Source organism: Aedes albopictus, chromosome 2, assembly GCF_035046485.1.
Source record: "Aedes albopictus strain Foshan chromosome 2, AalbF5, whole genome shotgun sequence".
Lineage (NCBI taxonomy): Eukaryota > Metazoa > Arthropoda > Insecta > Diptera > Culicidae > Aedes > Aedes albopictus.
In genome coordinates this window covers 126,379,851-126,398,554 of record NC_085137.1, presented here as the reverse complement: position 1 = coordinate 126,398,554, position 18,704 = coordinate 126,379,851, and the positions used below count along the sequence as shown (strand labels likewise).

Sequence of the window (18,704 nt, the reverse complement as noted above, 5' to 3'; positions counted from 1 at the left end):
CGAGTACCTAATTTTCTTTGGGAATTTCTTTATGAATATTTGTGGATTTATTTTCTCAAGCTTTCTTGAAAATATCATATAAATCTGCCATTTCTATAAAATTGTTTATTACTTTGCTATAATATTTATGAAAAATTCCGCTAGGTTTCCAGACAAGAATATAAATAAATATAAAAAAAAAGCCAGAGTATTATGTAGGAATTTTAAGATATAGTTTGAATAGTCAGTCTACGAGTTCATCTGCAGTGTGCTTTTACTTCATCCAAAATTTAATGTTGACAATCTGCTCAAATTTTAATGAGTACATTTAATTTTTGTTTACACTGGTCGTTTCTAAATTATAATTTATTTAATTTTGAACTTGTTGCCATGATTTGCCGTGCTAGGATAGGACTGATCGTGTCTCCCTGTGAACGCATGTTAATATAAGTTGGTGCAAAATTAACAGAATTTTAGAAAAAAGGTACCCATGCCAAAAATAATCGGGTGTACCTTCATTGCCAATTCTAAATTTGGAAACTTAATTTTCATTATAAAAACATTTTGTCATATGAATTCTATCAAATCCTGCCTCATGAATACGCGAATAGGTTCGAATATGTTAGGTGGTTATGTAGAATATCTTAGGAAACAATCAATCAACAAATAGTTTGTAAAAGTCCTAAAAGTATCTTAGCTCTAGGCTTGATTATTTTTTTTAACGGCAATTCTGGACCAATTCACACAGGGAGACACGGTAAGAACTGTCTGTTCACGAAGAATCATCACGGTTCAAAATTGACTGAGTTATAGCAAAAACAACAAAGAATTGAATGGATTAGAATTGCGAATCGAAAAGACTAATAGGAAAATATTTCCAGTACTTAAACCTTTCATATTGAATTTTCAAATTTTTGGTAAAGTTGGTGCATTTAAGCATTAAACAAGCTCTAAATCAGTTTTAACTGCGAATGCGATTTTTATTATCATAAAAGAGCATTTTCAGCTCAACGCACGAATAGCGTAGACGCGAACTTTTTAAATTCAAATTAAATTTTGCTCATGTATGGGCTTCCATCTGGAAGTGTTTCTTCATGTTATTTGTTTTGCAATATTATTCACCTAACTAACTAAAAACCTAATTTTCTTCATCAAAAATTATAACTCGAAAACGGTTTGTTGGTTGAAATGATGTCTTCAAAGATGTGTGCGGGTATTTGAAGGACCTAAAACAAAAATACACTGAGAGCAATATTCATAGCGGATCTATGTTAGATTTCATATCATTTCAATTTTCCAAACACCTTTATTCTCCGATTGTATTTTATTATTTTTCTGTTGAAATCTGACTATGCATAATTTTATTCCTACATCTAACCATATTTAAGTTACAGCAAATTCAAAAAAAGTAAAAAAATGGACTCTGTTAAATGTTATTCTAGATGGAAAACTCACATATCTGAGAGATAATTGATCCTTTTGTGATAAAAACTCTAAAATAGTAAAAAAAAAATCTCGAATAATATTTCACAAGGTCCCATACATTTTCCATTTTTTTTTTATTTTTTCAATTCACTGTAACCAGTGTTGCATTTGAACTGAACGCGAGCCAAAAATGAACTGAACGCGTTCAATTTTTTGAACGTGAACGCAGTAAACATTGAACTTGCGTGTCAGAGCTTTTCACTGCTCAAGAACGCCCGTTCAGATCCCCATTCGGCTCAATGTTCTAATGCACTATTCTATCAATATGTAAAGTTAATGAATCGGTCCAGTCGTCCAGAGTTCCGTAGAAATAAGACTTCATGGAACATGGCCCTTTACTGTACCACATACTATTATATTAGTAATATTGCTGACTGCACCCCAAATTGGACTGACACAATAGTGTGCACACACCTTCAAAGTGTGATTACAGCGCAGGGATGCGTCGGATCAAACTGAGGTCTTCGGTGCACTTATTCCTTGTAAATGGAGGAATAAGTGCACCGAAGACGTCGAAACGATCCGAGGCAAATGTGCACTTTTATCACACTTTTTAGGCGTACCAAAAAAAGTGTGATAGTCCAATTTGAGATGTAGTCTGCAATACGTACATACATTGCATTGTGGTGTTGGGAAGGAAGCGGACCGAATCGTCCGGGGTCACAGCGCCTCGGTCCTTATGACGCGTTTTTATGCGAAACAACGTCCAAAAGCTTGGATGCGTCATCATATTCTATATGTCTTCTCTCCTAGGGCTTTGTGACGCATTTGTATACACTCGTTGTTGCACGAAAAAATGTGCCATACGACCTAGGCCATTATGGCATTGGGCATTAACATTCTGCACCGAAATACGGATTATTCGCAAACCACGGTGGCCGGACCGGTTCCCCCTCACAATAGAAGGTCAGATTCTGAATCCAATGAGCCCAAGATTGCTAGAATTGGCGAAAAAATAGCAGAAATATGACCATTTCAGTTTAGCGGGTACCAGGGTATCATGTTAGCATGTTGGCATTATACTGGTGCAGTTCTTGCTCATTGTTCAAGGTGCGTTCAATTTCGAGCTCGCTCGCGTTCCAAATTTTGAACTGAACAATGTTCAAATCTTTTTGATCGCAGCGTGCCGAATTTGAACATGAACGCAAATTGATCGCGTTCAAATGCAACACTGACTGTAACTCAAGTATGGTTAAGTGCTAGATTAGGTGTAGGAAAAATATCATCAATAGTTATTTCTTGAAACCTACGTAAAATCTATGTTTGTTATAAAAAAATCAAAATTTGTTTACTTTCGCTTGTTTTAAAAATGGCTGAAAAATAAAAATTCGAGAAGAAATAGTTAGAAGCATTCGACCATGCTGGGCTACTAGGCAAGTTTTGAGGCCAGAAAAAAAGTAAAAAATAAAATCGAAGAGTGAAGTTTTCGGAAAATTGAAATTGTATGACATCTAGCATAAATCCGCGATGAATATTGCTTTCAGTGAGTTTTTGTTTCAAGTTCTTCAAATATCCTCAAACATCTTTGAAGACATCATTTAAATCCAACAAACTGTTTTCGATTTATAATTTTTCATGAAGAAAATTAGGTATTTTTCATACGCGCGTATCAAAGGTTAGGTGAGAAAAAAACTGTTACGTGTTGATGCGAAAGTAAATTATTTACGGAATTCAGCGCATGAACAAAATCTCATTAAAATAAAAAAATATAGAGCATTTTATTTTTTTGCTTTGGGCTGGAAATGCTCAAGATGTAAACTTCTAACAATTTTTTTTTAATTTTTTTTTCTTGCTCACTTGTAGTAAGCTTAAAATAGCAAAATCCGGAGCGGTGATTCATGGCTTTATTAGATTTCTACCATTCTACATCATGAGAAAGTGCAAAAGTCGGTCATTGTGGTGGCCATCTTGGGATTCTAAAAAGCTTGTTCTTAAGGTCTTTCTAAATTTCAACGTGATCACTTTTTCACCAAATTCTGCATTCTAGTTTTTCCACGATCGCAAAAACCTCCTGCCACGCCAAATCAAGAACATAAACCAACGTCAATTGAATGAGCGCGCAAAACACAAACCTCGCGTGTTCAACCTCGTTAATCGGAAGAGATTACGGTGTTTACAGTGGGCAATATCGAACCCCTCCTCCCCAAGTGGACGCACACTTTCCATTTCTTCTCCCGATATACTTTTTTTTTTTATTTCACGTTCTGGTGGCGAAGAATTGGGTTTGGGGGCGAAGAAAACTAAAGCGTTCGATCGAGAAGGAGGGGATTCCCACTGCTGCTCGGCCGAAGAACAAAACAATAGTGAATTGATATGAATGAATTCAGTGAGACCTTTCCCCGCTCATTTCTCATCTTTCTTCGAATAATTTAGTGACAACGATAAACACATCAACCGAAACAGATGCGGGAAATTGTTGATGAAAATTCATGAGCTACAGAATAGTGTGGCCGGTCGTGTATAAATATTTGTTCTGCCGGATTAACCGAGAGGATTAACGGAGTGTGACTAGTGTTTTAGAAGTGTGCTGGACGTCGTCTAGCTAGAAGCTGAACGAAGAAGCCATTGAAAGTGCAATCAAAGGCAATCAGTGGTGGAAGTGTTCTTGGACCCCCGTAGCGGTAGATGAATAACTAATGGTCACGATGAGGCGCCGCGTCGACTTGAGTTTTATGATCGGTGAGTACAAGCTAGGCTAAGGTGTTGTTTGCTCAGTGAGCCATCTGAGGGGCGTGTCTCTACCAAAATTACATTACCTAATTCTTTGAATCAGGGTATAACATTGAGGTTAATCTTTTGAGCGGTGCTATCGCTTCGTATGCAAGGCTATTATTGGGGTTTACTGTCGGAGCAGTTTATTGTTATGGCATTTGTAAAACAATTTAACGAAATCTGCGATTAACGAAGTACGCTTTTTGAGTGTAGACCTATAATAAATCTTTGGTTGTATCCGTGAATGAGCATTATCCAATTATGCAAGAGCTTCTTATTATACTAACAATTAAATCTTGGTGCACCAGAGCTTGATTGTGGATACCGTACGTTACTCATCAGTAATTCTACTACTTTGATTTGAGAATCGAGTTTATTAGTTTCTTATAAATTCGTTTGTAAAACTAGTTTCCAAGGTACCTGGGCATAACATCCGAGACCATAAATCAAGTGTTAAAGACTGTTTTACAATTAATTATTGTTACGTGATTTATGTCTAGCTAGATATACCTTCGGATAGACCAATAAATATTTTTTGATTTTTATTGTGCGTCTGAACATTTGAGCCTCTTTCAATTCTGGTTTATTTTGAAGTCAGGCATTTTGCAGATGGTGCTGCGCATAATTATTTTACTTTTTGCGATCGATTACCCCCGCACAACGGTGAATGTCATTCTTTTGGAGGTTATCAGTATGGTGGCAAAGGGCAAAATTTGCACCAACCCAACACCAACCAATCCGGAAACAACGATTTATGAACCGCAAGGTGAAATAATGGCAAGATGATGAAGAGCAAAAGAAATAAATAATGCTGCTCCTGTTCAAGTTTTGATTTGCAGCAGCTGACACGATTGAAAAATGATCAGAATAGTAGGAAGATTTGTTGATTACGCATAACAAGGTTTCGGGCATGTGAAATGAAGCTCTAGTGTACGAGCACCGGTTTCTGCCAGTCTAATGAAGATCAGCAAACCTATATCAGCTACCAATAGGGAAGTGGAACCATCTCGGCAGGGTTCCTATTTTGCTATAACTCAGCCAATTCTGAACCAATTGACACAATTTTTGGAACGCGATGAGATACGTATGGTATAGACTGTTTCAGAAATTATAAATACACTTTGTTTAGTAAATTAAATGAACTGTTACAATGATTTTAACCTACTTCTTTCAGAGTATAGCACATTATACTCCATATTTTTATATTTCCTTTCAATGGTGTTGATATCTTAAAGAATAGTCGAGTTCTCTAACAAATAACTAAATTTTTCAAATTTGCATTTGCACAAAGGTGTTTTTTAATGATTTCAACATTATTTATCACTAAATACCAAAAATTATCTAAATTTTTATCACATTCGCTTTCTCAACAAGTTGTCTAAGGAATGCCTTGATCAAAATTTGGGAAAAATCGATAAAGGCATTTCCACAATATTTTTTCGGAGATCAAGTTTCTCATTTTTTAAGGTTTTCTACGAAACATAAGAACTACCACACAGTTTCTGAGCTTTCCTGAACGCATTTGATCTAAACAAACTTATTTTTTCAGCTCATTCGATCCTTCAGATGGAAAAGCTTGTCATACCATGAAAACGAATGCAGTAAGCAGTAATTAAGACATTCGTTTGCTTAACGTTTGTTGCTACTGGTGTTGTTGAGAAATTTGAAACACAAATTTTTGTTTTGAGAAGGCCCGTAATGGTGGTTCTTGATCAAATATTCCAGTAAAACTAACTATTACCAATCGAGAAATATCTTTTATTATCGATACAGTAATTTTTATTGTGTTTGGAAATTAAATATATTATCTGTGAGATTTTTTTCTTTACTATTATGCTACATTTTTTGACCACTTTGTGCAACTTCAAATTTTGATCATCTTGTTTACAGAGCCCTATTTTTTAACTTTTACCAGAAACATCAACAAAATTGGTATTATTTGCTTCGTTAGCATGTTCACTATTAGAGCTAGAAGAAACTTTTTTGGATAATGTGCTCAAAATGAAATGGCAGGTTATCGTTAGTGTATTTATAATTTCTGAAACAGTCTATATCTAGCCATGTACAAAATTTTAAGTCAATTGGTTTGGAATTGACTGAGTTGTAGCGAAGAGTGCCCAAAATATCGGCCGCTGCTCAAGTTGTTCGCTACCCTATATTAAATGAAACCGTATAATCTTTATTTTATGTAAATTGTCGCAACTGGTCCAATTCTTTGTTTTTGCATTTAAAGAAGCAATGCCCAAAACGAGATCGGAATATGTCATGATAAAAAATAAATGTAAAATTGCTAGCTCCCGTTTTTTAACGCATCAAAGTAAATGTTAGAGTTGAACTTTCATGTGAATTATTGCTAACTGAAGTTCAGAAGAAGACCTCTTCTGTTTAAATTTTTCATCGGACGTTTTGGTGCTGTTCTATGATTGCATGAAGGACGTTGTCGTTCTTCGAGTTCCAAGAGTTCACGTAAGCCGATCGCGAAGCAGGAAATTATATAAAGGAAAGAATCAAGGAACAGCTAGCAACAATGCAATGCAATGGTAACAGAGAAGGATGATCAATATCCGTACATTTGGTAAGTTTGTTTCATGCTGAACTGGGTGTTAAAATCTCTGGTGTATTTTTTTTTTTAATTTTAAAATTGGCTTACTCAGCCCATGAAGTCTAAACGGTTGCTGGGTTGGTGTTGTCCAACGTTGAGGATGAAATGATTAATTTTAAATCAGTTAAAACCAGATGTGTTCCAAAGGATCTCAAAGGGTTTCATGGACTTCAGAGGATTTTATGAGTGTTTAGGGAGGTCTCAGGAGCTTCCATATAGGTTGCAGGAGTTTCAGTTTGTACTCATTCCCACAGTGCAAAATTGATAAAAAAAAATTACGGAAGAAGCACTCACGAGTCTACCAGCAGAGCATCCTTTAATCACAATGGTTTTCGAGCAGCACCATTTCATGCTACTCCAGTAAGTTTCTCAAGACCAGCCATAGATAGAGAGAACCAAAATAGGCAAAACCTTGAATTTCACTGGAAATCTTCTTGAAATAGAAGTGTCAGCCAGAGTTCGACGAAACTCTTGAGCAATCATTGAAAGTAGGGAGTATGTTAAAAATAAACATTTATGCCACTAAAATGATTCCAGAGTATTGAAAATTTGCATATATGTAGACTTTATTTAATTTTTTAAACTTTATTACTAATACAACAACACATACTAATCTATCTATGTATATATAAATAAAAATGGAATGGTGTTTGTATGTCACGAATAGGCTCGAGAACGGGCCAACGGATCTACACCATTCTTTCAGTGTTTCAATCGTGCAGGGCTCCGGCGTGTTCGTACGAAAAAATAATTGGGAAAATCAACCGGGAACGCACCGGAAACGAGAAAGTTTTGCGGGGCATTTTTATACAGAGCTGCATGTCAAAAACACAGTAGGCGAATAGAACGACGCTTTCCGGGACAGCTAGTATTTAATATTTCAGCGGTAAAGGGCTGATTTCAGATCGGAAGGAATTTCTCGGCCTATCTTGATGCATGGGAATTTCCTTGCGTGAATCGCCCAAGGAAACCGTTTTTCTTCGATCACAGTACGCAAGCAAGTTACATTCATGTCCCGAAAGTAAAACTATTCAATAATTTTTCAAACATGTTAAACAAGGAGCTTTCCAGGGATCTTTCACGATTTCCGGCCAGCTGTTCAAAAAATGACAGTAGCAGATTATAATCTATGAGCACGGAAGATCCCTAATTCCAACAATTCCGCAGCTGAACCAAATGATTTTTTAAAATAATTCTGATGAAAATAAATGGAAGATCTCCGAAGTTTTTTATTCGCATTCGTTTATCATTGACATTATTGGATAGAAATATAAACAAATACCTTTTTAACGGTTGTAGGACAAAAGGTCGAAGGTCAAAAGGTCGAAGGTCAAAAGGTCGAAGGGTCAAAAAGTCGAAGGGTCAAAAGGTAGAAATAAAAAAAAATAAGTGAGACAAAAGGTCGAAATCACAAGTGGACAAAAGGTCGAAAGGTCGAATGAAAAAAAAAACGACTGAAAATAATCTAAAATCCTTTTTATTGTCTTCTTTCCTACTTTACGCTATTATTGGAACTTTGCCTGCATCATTTCAACTTAGTGGTCGTTTAGCACTTCAGAGTTACTAAATGAAGGGCCTTCGGATGTCCCGTTCGGAATGGGAATCGATCCTTTAGTTTGTGCTTTGTATAATAGTTTATCTAATACATCCTTTTGTAAAAACGGCAGTTCTTTGAAGTTACATATTCACGGCTATATGCGTAATTACCATTTCTGTTTGCTATATAATTTGCCTTCTTTAAAACATAGGCTGTTCTTTCTAAAAGTGCTTTATGACAATTTTTGACGTATTTACTAATAATATAAATGTTAATAATATTTTGCCTTCTTTTGAAATAGGTCGGTCTTTCGAGTTGTACTATAACAGCGATTATTTTGTATTTGACTTTAGATATTTCCAAAGAGATCTGCTTCAATGATCTACTAAATTATCAAAAGGTGTTGATACCAACGTTAAGTTTTATATTTTTAGTTCAATGTACTTCTTATATACACTGGTTTTCGATATTTTTACCGTAATGTTTCTATTTGTTTTGACCATTTCTTTTTAATTTTTCCGAATATTCATACTGATCATGAGTGACGGAAGGCGAAAAAAAGTTATGGAGGATATCATCGCGTTGCAAATTGGAAACGAATCCTGGTCCTTTCAGTTGTATTACTATCTACAGCCTTCGAGCTTTTAATCATTCAGCCTTCTTCTTTTAAACATTTTGTCTTAGTCTTTTTTTGATTTCGACCTTTCGAACACTTGCATTTTCGACCTTTTGTACCAGTTATTTTTTTTATTTCGACCATTCGACCTTTTGACCCTTCGACCTTTTGTCCTTTCGACCTTTTGACCGTCAACCTTATGACCTTCGACCTTTTGTCATAGAACCCTTTTAATCCAATTCGATTAGTCGAATCAAACAAGGGCATCGTTTAATATGATTTAACATTTGCTTAATCCAAGCTAATTATTCAGGTTTAAATGAAACTAAACTGTTGGTTGTTTTCATAGCTGTCAAATAGAACAACCAAAATGTTTGTTGTTCATACCAAAAATTAGCTGAATTACCGTAAAAAAATCTATAACATTAGTTTGTTACCATCAACGCACATGGTCAGAGCAAGCTAAAATTTTGTTTGTGCAAAATTCAACCTATGATTTAGTTGAGATACAACTGAAGTTTGGTTGTTTTTAATAATTATTTTTCTCCGTGTACAATTATATTTCCACCTACCTTTGCCGCTACGTAATTGATTTCCCCGGAATGAATATGGCTGTTTTACCCGTAGTTTCAGCTACAGCTGATTTCGGCTGTAACTGAAATAATGAAAACTTCATTGTCTATTTATCCTTTTTCCATTTTTCTAAGCATTTATCTTGTTGTAGTTCATGTTTTTTCGAATATCATCTGTTTAAATTTAGATAACAAGTGCAGATAAAACCGCGATATGGTAAAAATACTAGCAGAGATTACGCTCCATGACTTAGACTTAGCTGCAACAGCATCACGATCAGAAATCACGATCGCAAAAATAGGTTATTTCAAACCAAAATTTTGCTTGGGTTTATTGCAAGCAAATTTTTGACTGAATTAATTCTATTGAACTTTGTTAACCTTCACATACCCGCCCCTCGACAAGTAACTTTGAAAATGTTGGCTTTTCGTCAATTTTCATCCGATTTTTTTTGAAGTCGCCCTTAATCGATCATAAATTGGTTCAAGTTTATTACACTCAAGTGGACATGTAGTATCCGGAACCATTCCGGAGATATTCCGGATTGTACTGGGGTCAGGAGGTGGGGCAGGGGTTTTGTTTTGCCAAATGACAGAAAGTGATTATTTTGTGTGTTATTGTGTTTGAAAGGCCCCCGCGGAACCTGTTTCAAGTGTTCCGAAGCAGCCATATTAGTTGCTACACACTTCAGTCATTTTTTTCTGCCCGAATTTCTTGAAATCATGAAGTTTGATACGTCGCACGGCATGTTTTGGTTGCAAACCAGAATTGTCCCCAATGTCACCCCTGTGGAGCCTATGCTAGATGTTCCGGGGTGGCCATATTAGTTGATACAGACTTCAGGGTAAAAAATTCTCAATTTTAGCGTGACGTACTTAATGGATGCTCCCTACCTCAATTTTGGCTAGTGGTCTTAACTGTCAGTGGTAATAGGTTGAAAGAACCATGTTCTTCATCGCATGCAAATAATTGATTTGGTTTGAAATAACCAAAGCGGCATGTTTATTACAAATAAAATTCATGCCTTGAAAAAACTATTTTAAAGATAAAAACAACAAATTAAGTAGTTTAGAAAATAACCAAATTTTTGTTTGCTTCAAGCAATTTCTCTCCGTGATGTAATGTTTCCATGTTGAGTACAGTACACGGGTCCCGTTAGGGTTATGTAGCCTACTGTTATCTTATATATTAAAACGTGAATTTTCTAAATATACACAAACAACAATCTAAAAACTGGAACCAACCAGATAAATATTCTTCTACCATAGACACCGTGTTTTGGCCATACCAGACTTTGCTTTATGTTTTGATCAATCATATGTGTTTCTTAATGGGAGATGCCAAGCAAACCTGGCAGCAACCTGGCCAAAATGGATGAGAACTGATTTTTAAGGATTGTTATTGTATGTAAACCTGTGGTTTTCACAGCTGTAATCATAATATATCATTGAGATATATTAGCATAAACATTGAGCAAGTCACACAAATTCGTAGGTGGTGCAGTCTTGAGATTGTTTTTAAGACCCGAACCTGACCCGTGTCTGAACTATTTTCAATTTCAAAACCCGGACCCAACCCGAACCTGCTATTTTTTTTTTCTTATCCAAAAATTTGCGTCTATCAAACCCGAACCCGAAAAAATATTTCTCAATTAATCCGAGCAAAGATCGAATTGAAAAACAATAATTATTAAATATAACATAAATGACAAAAAAAAAACATTTTTATGAATACTGATTTTTCGTACGACTTTGCCTGGGCAGATAGTAAATAAAAAAAGTTTCCCTACCGTCGAAAAGTTGCATTGTACGGTCAAAAGATATGTAATTTTTCATTATGCAATATGACCATCATTATGGACGCAATTTATGATGCAGAATGTACATAAAAGTACTATTATTACTGACCAATTATTGAGCTCTAACTTCCCAGGTAACCAATAAGCATTTGAATAAGCCGTATTTCTGTTTTATATCTGAATTCAACCTGCTTACTGCCGTATGATAGCATTTCGACTGCTAAACTGTCCTATATTAGCAATTGAAATGCTACTTAAAACCTGACTGCAGTTATGTAGCATTTCAGATGCATAGTATGTTTTGATCAACAAGTAGCATAACTGCTACATTATTGCCATAAAACTGCTAAGTGGGATGAGTGATGCTAAGCCAGCAACACATTTCCACTTTTTCATTGGCGTGCCCCGGCTGTAGATGCCATAATCATTCGATGCCCTGTCATTTTTAGAGTAGCAATAAAAAAAGACAATGGAAAAAATGCTTTGGCAAATAAATTCCATGGTTTTGGCTACTTTCCAATGCTCGATTTAATTATCAGCACATGCCGAGCACATCGCATATCTGACAAAGCAACTGCCGGTGTAACATTCAAGCTTTAAATTGATCAGAAAACCAACGCACATTATCTAATTATCTATTGCTTACATCGTAGCGCGGCTCAGCACCATCGTCAACCCGAGGATCGAGGGATCAAAACCCAATTTCGCCGAAATCAGCATAAAAACAACAACAACAACATTTCAAAACGTGCCCCCAAGCCTCAAAAGTTGCACAGGAGGGTGAGGATAAAAACAAAAGAGAAAGGGAAGCCGCAAAATGGGCAGGATGCAATATTTTGTTTTTACTTTTGACAATCTGGGGGATAGAAAATTTAATTAACACTTATGGCGCATATACGGCAAAATAGCATTTAATGACCTGCTGTAAAGGCGCATATAGTGCCGAATTAATGCCATTATAACTTCTTATTGGTTACCTGGGTTCAGTGCAACAGTATAAGGTCCCTATGCATTCAAAAGGTCATGAAAAATAAAAATATTGAGCATGTGTCAAGTTATGTAAAAACGAGGTTAAGTTGATGTTCAACGAACATTGTTTCAGTTACATTCTAAACAACATTTTCTATAACGATATATTTTTCTACAATTTGTAGAATCCAAAGGAATTTCAGCAGAGAAATCCCTGGAGGTATGAAGAGAGGTATTCTTGGAGGATCCAATGAAAAAAAAAAACGCTTGAGTAATCTCTAATCATTTATTTGTACCGTGATTTCGGGTGAAATTGATCACTTTTCACAGTTTTTGGCTTTTAATTTTTGAATAGTTATTGATATGGTCGAACTAAATGCTTTAAAACAAGTACGACCACGGTTTTCATCAGTCAACCAGGTCGAAACTTTTACTGCAAATCATTTTATTGTAATAAATATTATTTAAAATAAAAAAATCAGAAATTTTAGTTTCGAGGTGAAATTGATCAGTCAATGAAATGCTTTTGTAAGTGCTGGAAATAAATTTTCTATCTGAATTATCCATCCCAGAATGCGAAAAGCTTTGTAAAACTTATACAAGTTTAGTAAATTCTTAATTATTTAAATTTAAAGTTTAATAAATCTATCGAAAAAGCCTAAATGTATGCAGTTTCCATAGTAGACAAGTCATTACTTTAGAAAAAGTACAATTTTATGCATAAATATCAATATTTATAAAACGTTTGATGACGAAATCGGGTTTAGCGAACACTTGGCAGCTATAAACATTCATTCGAATATTCATTACATGTGCGATACAGCTACAGTAACAAAAGTTAGAAAGTGTCTTTGAAAATCGCCAAACACGCAGTTTCGGAAAATATCAAATTTTATACAGAAATATATGACTAATTATCTGTAAAACATGTAAACTCATCATTCAATAACCCTTGAGCCAGATGATGGTCATTTTCTACAAATTGTTTTGAGTTTAAAGCTTTATTTTTAACAAATAAAAATTGCTCTCACGTCGATCAATTTCACCCGAAATCACGGTACATCAACACATAAGTATTTTTTTTCACCAAACTTTTGGTATGCGCTATGAAAAAAGTACAAATTCCTTCTTTAAAAAAAGGTAACTCAAAAAGTAGTTTGTATAATTGAAATGATTTTCAACAGAGTTGTTTCAGGATATTTTGATTACATTATAAAAATATACTGAAAGAAAAATCATCGCACATCTATGTTAGATGACATATAATTCAAATTTGCTAAAAACCTTACACTTCATTATTATTTTTGTTTTTTGAGAAAGCTGACTTCAAACCTCCAAAGTTTGCCAAGTACCCTAACTGTTTTGTTTTTTTTTTTAATTTTCTATTTTTCATCAATTTCCAAAACAACGTTGTTTGATATTTTTGACACCAAAAATAGGTTCCACGTACAAATTCCAATAAAAAAAACCGGATTAATCCACCTAGTGGTGATAGTGCCTTTCTCGTCGAATATGTACTCAGGATCTTTCTGTCGACGTAGTCCTGAATCCTGTGAATACTTTATATATAAAAGCAAGAATTTTATCAAAACCATCTCGAGTTGGGAAATTTATTGATGGCACATTCCTACGCTATGTTCAATGTATTGGCAGAGCTGAAAAATATCAGACCTCTTTGTTGACTTCTTGACCACCTTTACTATTATTGGAGGCTGATCAATCCCAAGACGATAATAACAAGCTAAAATATATCTTATTTCATAACCAAAATTCACTTTACAGTCTTCGATAAATGCATTTCTGCACACTTTATGCTATATTAAATTATCATTGGTTACTATATTAATAAAATTTGACCAAAGAAATAGAAGCAAAAGAATTTTTTTATACTGAATTCAATTCAAATTTGAACCTTATCACAGGCCTGAGGAGCAATCAGTCGGATCAAAATTTTGCCAAGTAATTTTAGACAAAAAAGGGGATTGAAAAACTGTGTTCGAGGTTGATGCGATTGAATTTAAATTTTCCCATGCAACCCCCACCCTACTGTTTATTCACGTTTCTGGATTTTGAAAAGGTTTTGTCAAGATTTTGTTCTCTTACACATACGCTTGCATTGATTTTTTTTACTGTTTTTCACCACTTCCTGTAAGATACCCGGAACCGGTTCCAAAACTGTACGTATTGTCGGTTAAGGATAATCACCGTGGACCTTTACTATTATTTGGTTTGATTGGCTTTTATCGGTGAATTGGAATAAAACTCGCATTTATTTCTTGTGCGTAACACGTTTCGGCTTACTACGCTTCAGCCATCATCAGACGCAACATGCTGATCTAGACCGAACAGCTTGGTAGGTCAAAATCAAACTACCTGTTGTCTCAAATATGGTCTGAAACTAGTTTCTTGCAAACTGTTCAACAGGTTTTCTGAAAAGCCGCGAATGGATGTGCATTGTGCATGCATGGATTTGAATTTTACATTTTGGTCATTCTGGCGGGACATACTCAGCGGGTTCTGGAACACTACCGGTAGTCTTCAATGTGATCTGAGACTATTTTCTGGTAAACCGTTCATCAAGTTATCGAAAAAGCCGCGGTTTGATGTGTCGCATGCATGGGTTTGTTTCATTTTTTATGTTCGGCCTGTTCCGGTGGGATACCTGGAACCGGTTCCGGGATACTACCGGTAGTCTCTGCTGTGATCTAAGGCTATTTTTTTGCTTACCGTTCACCAGGTAATAAAAAAGCCGCTATTTGATGCGTCGCATGCATGGGTTCGATCTAGGGTTTGGTTCATTTTTATATTTGGCCACTTTCGGCGGGGAAGCGGAACACTACCGGTAGTCTCAGGTGTGATCTAAAGCTATTTTCCTGCTGACCGTTCTTCAGGTTATAGAAAAAGCTGCTATTTAATGTGTCGCATACATGGGTTTGGTTCCCATCTACATTTGACCTCTTCCGGCGGGACACACGGGACCGGTTCCGAAGTACTACTGATTTTCCTAAATATGGTCTGAATCCGTATTATTGCTAACCGTTCATCAGGTTATCTAAAGAGCCGTGATTTGATGTGTCGCATGCATGGGTTTGGTTCTATTTTATATAAAAATTATACATTTAAAAGTATTTTTTTTTTGTGCAAAATGTTTGAAAAGAAAAAGAACCTTCAAAACTCCTGCACAACCTACTTTTTTACTGTTTTACCAAATACACAAATTCGAAACTTTATTTTTTGAATTTTTTTGGCATGATATACTCGAAAACATGTTTCGTCAGATGCTTGATTGAAATTTTTCATAAGAATATGATTTGCCTGTGCGTACTGGCCCTTCAGAATTTTGAGAAAATCGAAAAAATCGCTTTTGCTATTTCGGGATAAGACAGACATTCGAGTTTAAAACATGTTTTAACGAGAATAAAAATAATATAATCTACACATAACATAGCTGGAGTACTTATTTAACTTATAATGAAATTTAATTGTTTTTTTTCTGCCTGCTGTCATACATATTTAGAAGCTTGTTTTCAAGTATTCGAAATTCAGGGTTTTAAAAATATCAAATTTTCGAGTTTGAATTAAATTTTCAGGTTCAAAAGTATATGTTTTCAATTCAATCCAATATTTGTATAATAAATACGCATGTAGAAAATCACGGATACATTTTTTTTAAATTTTTATCGAGCTTAATTTCATGCGTGGAAAATAATTTGTTTAGCGATGTTATTGAAAAATATAGCAATTTGTGCAGAAGCTTACAAAACAATTTTTGTTGAAAGAAACTTTCAAAAATCTAGGTGGCAATATAGTTGCCACTGCCCGTTTACCCCAAAATTGAGCTTTCGAGGTGGCAATATAGTTTCCACTGCCCGTTTAGGGTACTTTTCTTCTTTTGACTTCGCCAAAAAGCCGGAAAAGAGATTTTAGAGTGGATTAGGGCTTAACCCATAACATGAACTGTGAAGTTCAGCTCATGTAAACCCATAATTTGAATATTTCTTAAAATATTCACCAAATCTATAATTTTACAATAAGTTTGAGCTAATTTTCTTCACGCGTTCAAATTTAGCCATTTTTGTGACTACAAATGGCCCCCAAATTGTTGTTAAAGCTTTGTTTAGTACCAAAAAAAAAAAAATACCAGGCGTTGTTAGTAACCCCAATTTTGTGTAAACAAAAAAAAGTTCGAAATAAATTGTTATAAAACAGAAAAAAATACAAACAGTAGGTGGCAATATAGTTGGCACTGCCTGGTTAAGTTCGATAAATGCAGTTGAAAATCAACAGACAACCTGTTAGATTACTAAATTTCTCATCTTAAAATTTGATCGATCCAATTTTTGTGAATAATGTTACTTATTATCTTTTCAATGATATCTAGACTTTAAAACCAGCCGCAAATTAGTGAAGATGTGGGCTTGAGTCAAACATTTTCAATGCTCCAAATGCTCCCATCATCAGAGTACATAGTTATTGTGCACTCCTCCCACCATTAAGATATCAATCACATTAACCTATGCTATCCCACGATTTACCAAATTATTCTGCTGTGCCATCCCCCAAATCGTGCCTCATCAAAAGTGCCATTCAAAACCAGTCTCGTTTGTCAGGAAGTTCGCCATACAAATAGATTGAATCCGCTAAATGCCTCAAACGTTATTGGATCACACCAACCGGACCCTTTCCCAACCACACCGATTCATCTAGAAATTCTCCCACAATGCATGGTCCAAAAACAGTTAGTTCTCGTTTAGTGGAATCCAATCGAGTGCACACAATACGTGGCCAATTGTGTTATGAGTAGAGTAGAGATGTGACCGCGCCACCACTGGCACTGACTGGCCCATGATGCGTATTTTTTATGTAGGTAACTCTTCTGGGAACATCTCATTACGCGCGCGCGCGAAAGGAATGCGATTCAGAAGGAGAGACATTTGCACCAGATTCGGGGTTCTTCCCCGTCGTCGCCATGTGCGTGTGAGGGACGATCGGATGGACAGATGGGACGTGATGAGGTGACGAAGACTTAATCAAGACGACCACTGCGCTGCGCTGGTTGGATGGCTGTGATAAACCAGTTGACTGCGCCGAGACTGGGCCAAACGATAGCGAGATGCGTCTGCTGATATGATTTTATGTACATGCCACCGCAACGTATGCGAACAACAAGCGGCTCTAGGGCAACTGCCATTCACATACCGGTCGGTCGGTGAGGTTGGCGTGCGTAAAGTAAGGCAACAAGATGCTGTTGAGATGCGGGCACTGTGGATCAGATGGTGGAACGTTGCGATACATTTTCAGAAATGTCCTTTTAGACGTTATGGATGCTTTTTTATCTCTATCAATGAGATTTTTAGCCCTTGGTTAGTTCATCTCGGAATCAATAGCTTTACTTCCGTTTCGAAGCAAGAACTCGCATTTTGTGAGTTTGGCAGGAGTGGGATTTGATCCCAGGTCTATGGCGTGAAAAACACCAGTCAAGTCATATAAATTAATCCATTTCGGTCGCAAGCAAATTTTCAGGAACAACTACTGTGTTGAACCGATTTTGTCATATTTTGTCAAGGAAAATACTCGGCGATTTTTGTTTTAAAATCAATATTTACCTTAGTTGATGTCTTATTGAGTTATATATAAATTACGTAGTGAACTTACTTTTAAAAACAGGCATTTTTAAAAACTAGCAAATCTCTGCTGCTTTAGCATATATGTAATGTGGCACGGTGTGTTGAAACACGATTATTTATCGCAGTTTCATGAACCTTAAATATTTTTTCGTTATAATTTAGCCTTAGCTGTATAGAAAAAGATTCTGGAGGTTAAAAAATCTTTCATCGGGGAAAATGAAAATAAATTCGATTTTAGTATTTTACCACTTCTCCCATATAATATGGTATTACGTAAATCTGATGAACCTAAACTCCGCTAGAAAAAGTCCTCTTTCTAATAATGAATTTGAAACCATTTAGAGAGAAACGAATGTAACAGTCTTTACAACGAGTTTAAATTTGTTTGGCGCATGTTTTATGTGTCCAGCCCACTACAGTCTGCCGATAGTCATAAATCATAAAAGTCTGCATTCTTTCACATGTGGGCTTCTGACCAACTTTTTCAACAATTATCGTTTCAAATTGCTGAAAGACTCTTCTTCTTGGAACAGAACAAATGCCAAAAGTTTCATGTTAATGTCATTACAAATCAAACATCCCCAAACCTTTGAGCTGGCTTCGAAATCACTTTTTTACTGAAACTTGTCTCAATACGTTCTCAAGCATTACTAAGGGCCAATTTCTTCACTCTGACTATATGGGTAAACTTGGCTCACCGGTTAAGCCGAGATGAAGAAATCGAGACTTAGAGGCCATTCAAAAGCCACGTAGCCTATAAGGAATGCGGGGATTGTAACATAAGGCTGAATTTCGAAAGGCTGAAT

General features: G+C 35.7%; 1 protein-coding gene across 7 annotated transcripts in view; it reads left to right on the top strand.

Moving 5' to 3' along the window:
• Positions 1-18,704, top strand: part of LOC109420024 (mucin-2-like) — a 196,616-nt gene that overhangs the window by 8,042 nt on the left and 169,870 nt on the right. For all 7 annotated transcript variants that reach the window (XM_062850366.1, XM_062850363.1, XM_062850362.1 and 4 more), the window contains exon 2: positions 3,838-4,143. In XM_062850366.1, coding sequence (XP_062706350.1) covers positions 4,101-4,143 — 43 coding nt within the window. In that variant the 5' untranslated portion in view covers positions 3,838-4,100. The remainder of the gene's footprint in view (positions 1-3,837; positions 4,144-18,704) is intronic.